The following is an 8,847-nucleotide window of genomic DNA, read 5'->3' on the forward strand; positions in this document are numbered from 1 at the left end:
TATTTGGAGGTGGAGTCTCTTATTAGGTCACGAGGGTAGAGCCCTCATGATTGGCGTTAGAATCCTTACAAAACAGACCACAGAGAAATTTTTTGCCCTTTCCACCCTGTGAGGCTATAGAGGAAAAGGAAGCCATCTATGAAAGTGAGCCCACACCAGACACCAAATCTGCCAGTGTCTGCCAGATCTTGGACTTCCAGTCTTCAGAACTGTGAGAAATAAATTTCTGTTGTTTATAAGCCACCCAGTGTATGGTATTTTTGTTATAGCAGCCAGAACAGACTAAGAAACCATGTGTGAGTTTTTGTAATATTTGAAAGCATTTAGCATGTTATATAATCTAGAAATTAGGCCTTTAAATGTATAGCTTAATATTTAATTTTAGCTATATGCTTAAGTTAAAAGGTGTAGGAAAATTTTGGTTTGTAAACACGAATAGTATGTATAGGAAAAATTAAATTTCTACAAATACATGATTTTGATTATTTGACTTTGTAATGATTTAGATACTTGTGAAGACTTTTGCTTTCATTTTGGCTTTTAAAATGCTTGAAGAGAAAACAAACTAGTAAAGTTGCAAATGCAATGTAAAATATTTAAATAAATTTAACTAATTTAAGTGTTTATAGAGATTACTACATTGATTTATTAGAAATTATAACACAAATTTTATGCTGGGCATGGTGGAACATGCCTGTAGTCCCAACTATTTGGGAGACTGAGGCAAGAGGCACCACTTGAACTCAGAAGTTTGAGACCAGCCGGGTAACAGAGCAAGACCCTATCTCAAAAAACAAAACAAAACAAAAACCCAAAAGTTTGAGACTAAAACTAGATTTATTAATTTGCAACAATGACAAAATTTTAAAACCAAAGTAGCAGGAAATGTTTTTTTCTCGTTATAAAACTGTGCTGCATGGCTTGACATTGCCAACTGCCAATATTTGTCTAGTAGTGCTGTGTAGTGCTCCCTCCCTACCCACTTTTCAACGTTCACTTGTCGATGCATAGAACTGACAAAGTCTTAAAGGTAAATTATTTGAAGAATATCCCTAGTATTATAAACTTAAATAGAATAAATAAAAGTGTAAATTAACTGCCTGTGATGTAAAGAGTGTCTAAAAGTAGTAAAGCACAATGAACATGCTACATATCTAAATTTTGACTGCTTTTCTCTTATCAGTTTATATTCCTATCATAGATTATAGTCTATCCAAGAGAAGGCTAAAAACATATTTAATGGCCATTATATGTGTGACTGATGGTACAGACCATTCAATAATTTTAATAAAGTTTTATTGAAGCTTAAAATACATGTTTAAATGTTGTTAAACAATGAATATACACTTGCTGAAATATCACAAAGTAAACATTGTCATATCACCATTATTCAGATCAAGTGTTTTTCATATCACTAACAACCCACAAACTCTGCTAGAGGCATGTCCCAATCATGGCCAACCTTCCTCACCACAGACACCCACACTGGTTACTTCCAACACCATGTATTGCTTTTTAAAATTTTTATTTTCTTACTGTATATTAATAGGATAACTGAAAACTAACCATGTACTTTGTGTACCATCTGGTCTAAATTTTGTGAGTGTATGTGAGATTCATCCATATTGCTTTGTATAGCAGTCTTTATTTCACTTTTATTGCTTTATATTATTGCATTATATTTGTCTTTGGTTTTACTATGATATGTTCAGCTGCAGTTTTCTTTGTATTTATATTACTTAGTCTTTCTAAGACTTCCTGAATCTTGACTTAAACTTTTCCCTTTAGGGATTCTTTTGGCCATTAAGATTTGATGATTTAATTATTTCCAAATCTCTTTATCTTCTACTTCTGAGAACCACTGGCAAGTACGCTGCTCATGTTCAATGTGTCTCATAGGTCTTAGGTGTACTTTTTTCCCCATTTTTTTTTTTTTTTTTGTCTCCATGCTTTAGTCTAGATATTATCTTCTAATCTATTTTCAATTTTGCCTATTCTCCTTTAGTCTGTATCTAATGTGTTCTTAAGCACATCTATTGAGTTCTGGGTCTTAGTCATTATACTCTTTGCTTCTAGAATTTCTATTTCATTTTTTAAATCCCTTTACATACTTTCTTTTTTATATTTTTACCACTCTATTACAGCATAATTGAAGTACAATTAATTGTCCACATTCAAAGTGTAAATTTGCTAGTCTTTGATATATGTGTATAACCATGTATTAGCCACCTATTGCTGCATTAAAAATTACCACAATTTTAATGGCAACCATCATACCCTGCACTAATATCATCCAATACACCAGTTATTCCTATTTGTAAAGTTCTTCTGATTCAATAAAAACTTCAGATTCAACTTCACAGTCTTTCTTTCTATCCCTATGGTCACGTTCAAATATTAGTGAATTTGGGTTCCTCTTCCTCGTCCTTCTCCCTTTCTCTTCATTGTTCTTCATTGTCTTTGCTGTTGTATTTAGTTAGTCTTTTTTTTTTTTTTTTTTTTTTTTTTTTTTGTCCCTAAGAGTGACACACCCGGTTTTCCACGTTTCTATGACAATCATTTAATCTTGTAATTTAATCAGCTGGTAGTAACCGAAAATATTCATCAGTGCTAATGATTAAAGTAGATAAGATGCTTTTTTGTTGTTCTAAAACAGTAGCCAAATCTGTAAAGCCAGACAGATTTTTCCCATCAGCATAATTACTAGAAACAAGAAAAAAAATTAGAGTACTTCTAAATATGAAATACTCCAAGCCTCTCTGGCTCTCTTCTGCCTCCAGGCAATATCCCAACTTCTTATCACTGCCTTTCATCTCTCACCAGCTTATACTCTTATATTGTCTACTCCTTTTAGGAACATAATTTGAGCAGCTGTGTCATCTCACCAAAGCAGTAAAACAGACAATGTGAAAGAGAAAAGTGAGGGCATTTTTCAATAGTATCTTTGTTTTACATATAATATTTTCATATCACTTTATTTTTGCAGTCAGAGTTTTCATTGATTAATTAACAAATTTTTCCTCACGAAAACAGTGCCCTTGCTAGTTAATCCTCTGTGTCCCCTCAATCCTTTATTTAAATATCCTTGGGATAAGGGGGATCATTTAATTTTTTTTTTTAATTTTGTGATGCTAAAGAACATTTGAAGTTGGCCTTATTCCAACCAATTCAAAATTTATCTTAAAATAAGTATTTCTGGCTGGGCATGGTGGCTCACGCCTGTAATCCCTGCACTTTGGGAGGCCAAGGTGGGTGGATCACCTGAGGTCAGGAGATAGAGACCAGCCTGGCCAACATGGTGAAACCCCACCTCTACTAAAAATACAAAAATTAGCCAGGTGTGGTGGCACACACCTGTAAACCTAGCTACTTGGGAGGCTGATGCAGGAGAATTGCTTGACCCCGATAGGCAGAGGTTGCAGTGAGCCAAGATTGCGCCACTGCACTCTAGCCTGGGCAACAGAGCAGACTCCATCTCGGGAAAAAAAAAAAAAAGTATTTCTTACTATAAAAGGGAACTTAAGAAATATTGCTTTTGTATAATCACTGCAATGACACAAATTTTAGTATATTTGTCATCAAAGCATACATTTTTATTTATTAAATAAAACTGATTTAAAAGGTTGAAATGTTTCAACTATCGTATTAGGACAATTACATTCAATTGGTCTTCTTAACGGGGCAAAGAAAATGCCACTTAGTTATGTCGTATTATATAAATGGATGAGCTTTTCATTTTAATCTATGAATATAGGTTAAAATAAAAACTAAAAATAATATAATAATACTGTTACAGTAAAATGCTACATTTATGGGCAGGTCACTTGTTCATTCCTTTTAATATTTAGAAGAAACTTATGCAATGATAAAAATGTTTACTTAGAACATTTGACTACTGAGAACTTAAAATGGCTAATGCAACTAAGGAAATTAATTTGTAATTTTATATAATGTTAATTAACTTAAAAAATTTATATAGCCACATGTGCCTAGTGCCTACCATAAAGGAAAGAACATAATTTAAAATCCTGAATAACTCAGGTGCTTCAAAATATTTTCAATTCAATTAATATTTACTTAATACCTATGATTTCCAAGTTACTACGTTAAATATCCAAATGTTACAATGTAGATACAAAGCCCATATGCTAACCCTAATGTCTTTATTATAAGTATATACAACCCAGCGTTAACTAATTCTAAAAATCTGGTGATGTAATTTTCTCATTACACCCAGAAAATTAGAGACAAATTTGGAGACGGGAAGGCTATTGGAAGCAGACAATATTAAGAACTGATAAAGACATCATTAGTTCTAGGAAAGCAAAATTAAAACTGCAACTAAGCCAATCACTGAAACAAAGCCCCAGAAAACCCAGTGGTCTCAGGTCATTGAATGTTGGGGTAATTGTTCCTCAAAGTCCTTGAGGTCCCTCTGTTAGAAGACAGTATAGTAATAATGCTAAGTATGATTCATCCAGGAAGCAAAGAAGCCTTTGAGTATGCTCTACTTCAGAAGGAAAGACATTATTTAATATATTAATAATGTGTGTATTACAAGTGGTTAATATCACCCAAATTTTGACTAAATTAATGACACTGTTGATAATATTGCATTGCATTTCTATTATATTGCAGTATCAGTTAGGACTGTTTGTGTCCAAGTGACAGAAGGCTAATTCATAGTAGTTTTAATAGGAATAGAAATTCCATTGGTTTTTGTAACTGAAATGTCCAGTGGGACTGGAAAACAACTTACACAGTGTTCTTTTACACATCTAGAAACCTAATAATAAGAGAATGGAGTGGTGCATACATAAATGTTGTCAAATATTTGAAGATTTTTCATGTAGATAGGCAACAAAAAAAACTGAAATGTATTATTTTCAGAACTTTAAATATTATTCCTTTTAGGGGAAGAACTGGATTAATTTACAAAACACATCGACAGAACACACTACTTACTAGATGAAGGGGAAGGAAGGTGCTGTGATCTGCAGGTATGTGTACACTTCCCCCATCAAATTTGTAAGTTGAGATCCTAAACCCTGAAATAATGGTATTAAGAGGTGAGGCCTTTGACCCCCAGAGAGCTCATTCACCCCTTCCATTATGTGAGTACACAGTGAGAAGATGCCATGCACAAGGAAGCAGATCCTTGCCAGAAATTGATTCTGCTGGCATGCAGTTCTTGGACTTTCCAGCCCCTAGAAGTATGAGAGATAATTTTTTTTGTTGTTTACAAGCCACTAGTCTGTGGCATTTTGTTATAGCAGCCCAAACAGGCTGAGACAGAAAATGGATGCTAACAAGTGGGATTGCTGCTATAGTAACTACCTAAAAGTGTGGAGCAGCTTTGGAACTGGGTAATAAAAGCTGGGAGAGTTTTGAGGTACATGCTAAAGAAAGCCATGAACGGACCTTTAAAGACTATTCTGGAAAGGGCCCAAAAAGGAAAGAGGAGAGGTATAGAGAAAGCCTCGATCTTCTTAGAAAATACATAAGTGTCTGTGAATTGAATTCTGGTAGAAATATGGATAGTAAAGGCCATTTTGATGAGGTCTCACATGGAAATGAGGAACATGTTACTGGGCCATGGAGGAAAAGCTACCCTTGTTAGGCAAAGACTTTAGCTGAATTTTCTGTGTTCCAGTGTTTTGCGGAAGGTAGAGCTTGTGAGCAGTGAAATTGAATATTGAATTGAGGAAATTTCTAAGCAAAGTGTTAAAAGTGCGGTGTGGCTTCTCTTGACTCCTTATAGTAAAGTGCTAGAAAAGAGAAATAGATTTGGACAATTCTCAGCCTACCCATATAGGGAAAAATGAGAAAGCCTATCTGAAAGAGAACAAGGAAAATGTGGAAGCCACTTCCACACTTTCAGATATTTGTTACAGCTGCACCCTACTTCTCCATACCAAAGTCTGTATTTGCTTGCTCGGGCTGCCATAACAAAATACCACAGGCTAGGTGGTTTCCATAGGAAAAATCTATTTTCTCACATTTCTGGGGACTGGAAGTCTGAGACTAGTCAGGATGGGTGCCAGCAGGGTTTGTTTCTTATGAAGACTCTCCTTCCTGCCTGCCAACAGCTGCCTTCTCTGTGTGCTCACATAGCCTTTCCACTGTGTGTGTGCCTGGAGAGAGAGAAAGAGACAAAGAGAGAGAGAACTCTCTGGTGTCTCTCCTCACAAGTCACCAATCCTCTCAGATCAGTAACCCCCGCCTTATCACTCATTTCACCTTAATTACCTTCTTAGAGGCCTTATCTCCAAATGCAGCCACACTGGTGAGTCAGAACTTTAACCTATGAATTTGGTGGGCATACAAACATTCAGCTCGTAACACACACAAGAAATTAGCAAAAAGTATTTGTTAATTAAGTGGATTAATGTAGCTACAATCTATAAAAGGTCAAGAAAATGTCCTTTTAAAGTTTTTACATCTATTTGGGCTTATTTTAAAATTACCGTTCTTCAAAATGCTCCCATTTGGTGTTATGTTTAACCAGACACATCACAAAATATTTAGTAACAAAACGCATTTGTGAGGAAGAATGTTATATACTTACGTTTCTGTTGGAATTGTAAATGGAGTCATTCTATAATTCAAAAATGGGCTTGAAATCTCAAGGAATTGTTCAGGCTTCTTTACTATTAACTCTAAAAAGTAGCAGTTAGAAAGTATGATGTATATTTAAAAAAATCTTTCCGAATTGCATACAGAATTTAACATTTAATACAGTACTGGTTAGATTAACTATTTACTCAGCAAATTTCAATAGCGTGAAATAGGAATGTAAAACCATACATGAAGCTTTTATTGAAAGAGTTTATAGATCTTTCCAGTACTCAATTCCTTTTGTCTACTCTTCAATTTCTTTCCAGATTATGTGAAACAATTAAGTCTCAAGGGAGAAAGTTAGCAAAGTCTTACAGAATTATTACTTGGCATTTGCTATTTCAAGTACAGGAATGAGTTTCTATAAAAGTATTTTACTAAAAAAAATGTTCCCTTAGTTAACCTCTGTAACACAATTGCTTAGGATATAAGAAGGAAATGTGAACTACCATATGAATACGGCAGTGGAAGAACAAAAACTGTAGCAAAGTAATGACCATGCGGTAAAAAGAAAGCAGCAGGTCAGGAGAGGATTTGTGGATATTCCTAAAGAGTCTGAGGCTGATCTAGAAGAAAGAAATTCTCAATGAGTAAAGGACACAGCACGTGATTACCATGGTGAACAATGGAATTAAACATTAGGGGTGATTATTAGGGAAAAAAAAGGGACAGGGACATGGAATACGTAAATTTTGTTTGACTGTTCTATGCCCATTTTCTGTTAATTTTCAATTTAGAAAGAAAATTATGTGAAGAACCTCTAGGTAGGTTACTGACATTACAGCATCCTACCGATTGTTAGATTTGTAACCCCAGTTTATAAAAGAGTATTTGCTTACATAGAATTACACAACAATCAGTAGCAAAATCAGAAGTTACCTACATGTTCACTATTCTTCCTTTCATTCAACTATTCCTTGATGCCCTGAATGAATAACTGTTTCAAGAAATTCTGTGAATTTAACCCAAATATAACATTTTAAAATAAAGGATTTTGTTTTCCTCTCAAGTGTCAAATGGATGCTGATCTTTGGTTCAAGAAACAATAAAGGAGAAGATGGAAGGAAGGGAGGGAAGGAGAGAAGGAAGGAAGGAGGGATGGAGAGAGGAAGGAGGAAGGAAGGAAGGAAGGAAAAAAACAAACAAAAGGCTGGGAAGTTTTGCACTTTGCTACAACGATTTTCTATCACACTAATAATAACAATGCTGTCACTCAAATAATGACCTTGATATATGTGGTCAAGTCAGACATTAACCAAACTTTTTAGCTTCTGAGATGTGAAGAGTTCATCCTTTAAAGACATAAAATTTGAGCATACAATTAAACATAGGGTTTAGATGAAATGTTGGGTGATTTACCTTGACATACATCTTACACCACAAATGAAACTGTTAGACTTTCATACATTAACTAGAAGGATTTGAAAATGATGTGATACATACCTTGAGCTTCATCTGTTATAACGGTTTCCTTTTTTTGACGAATGAGTTTCCAGGGAGGTACAGGAGGTGGTTTTTGTGGTGCTACCAGAGGACAAGACCTACTTCTGGTCACCAGCACAGGATGGCTACAGATGTGGGAAAGCCCATATTCTCTAAGTTTCTCAGCAGAATCTGCCTAAAAGATGGAAAGTAGATTGAAAAGCATTCTCTTCCATTTAAAGTAATACTTTTTCCAATATGAAAGTACTATCACCAACAGAGCAATATGGTGGTAATAAGAAAAAAATCATCCAATATCTCTAAATCTCTTAATAAAAGCATTATTATCATTTGTATTTCTTTCCATCTTTTAAATTTTCTGGAGCCCTGCTTCTTTATTTACAAAATGAGGGAATGGAACTAGAATATACTTTTCAGTTCTAAAAGCTTAAGATTGTATGAGATTGCATAAAAAGCACATCAGTTAGTCCAAAATTAATCAGTCATTATTTTTACAGGTTAATGCTTTAACACTAGTGCTTAATATGTATTTTAAAAAAACTAACCATTGCTACCTAATTTTTTTTGTTGTTATGTTTATTTATTTTTTTATTATACTTTAAGTTCTAGGGTACATGTGCATAACGTGCAGGTTTGTTACATATGTATACTTGTGCCACGTTGGTGTGCTGCACCCATCAACTCGTCAGATAACCCCCAATGCAATCCCTCCCCCCTCCCCCCTCCCCATGATAGGCCCCAGTGTGTGATGTTCCCCTTCCCGAGTCCAAGTGATCTCATTGTTCA

General features: G+C 34.7%; 1 protein-coding gene and 1 long non-coding RNA gene across 2 annotated transcripts in view; one reads left to right on the forward strand and one right to left on the reverse strand.

Annotated features, from left to right (window-relative positions):
* Positions 1-8,847, reverse strand: part of ADGB (androglobin) — a 243,402-nt gene that overhangs the window by 130,408 nt on the left and 104,147 nt on the right. Inside the window, 2 exon segments of the mRNA XM_017877613.1 lie at positions 6,569-6,659; positions 8,062-8,236. Of these exon segments, the coding sequence (XP_017733102.1) occupies positions 6,569-6,659; positions 8,062-8,236 (266 nt within the window).
* Positions 130-8,847, forward strand: part of LOC108533186 (uncharacterized) — an 11,321-nt gene continuing 2,603 nt past the window's right edge. Inside the window, exons 1-2 of the long non-coding RNA XR_001886675.1 lie at positions 130-211; positions 4,915-5,000. This is a non-coding gene — a long non-coding RNA (uncharacterized LOC108533186). The remainder of the gene's footprint in view (positions 212-4,914; positions 5,001-8,847) is intronic.

Source organism: Rhinopithecus bieti, unplaced genomic scaffold, assembly GCF_001698545.2.
Source record: "Rhinopithecus bieti isolate Rb0 unplaced genomic scaffold, ASM169854v2 scaffold_10706, whole genome shotgun sequence".
Lineage (NCBI taxonomy): Eukaryota > Metazoa > Chordata > Mammalia > Primates > Cercopithecidae > Rhinopithecus > Rhinopithecus bieti.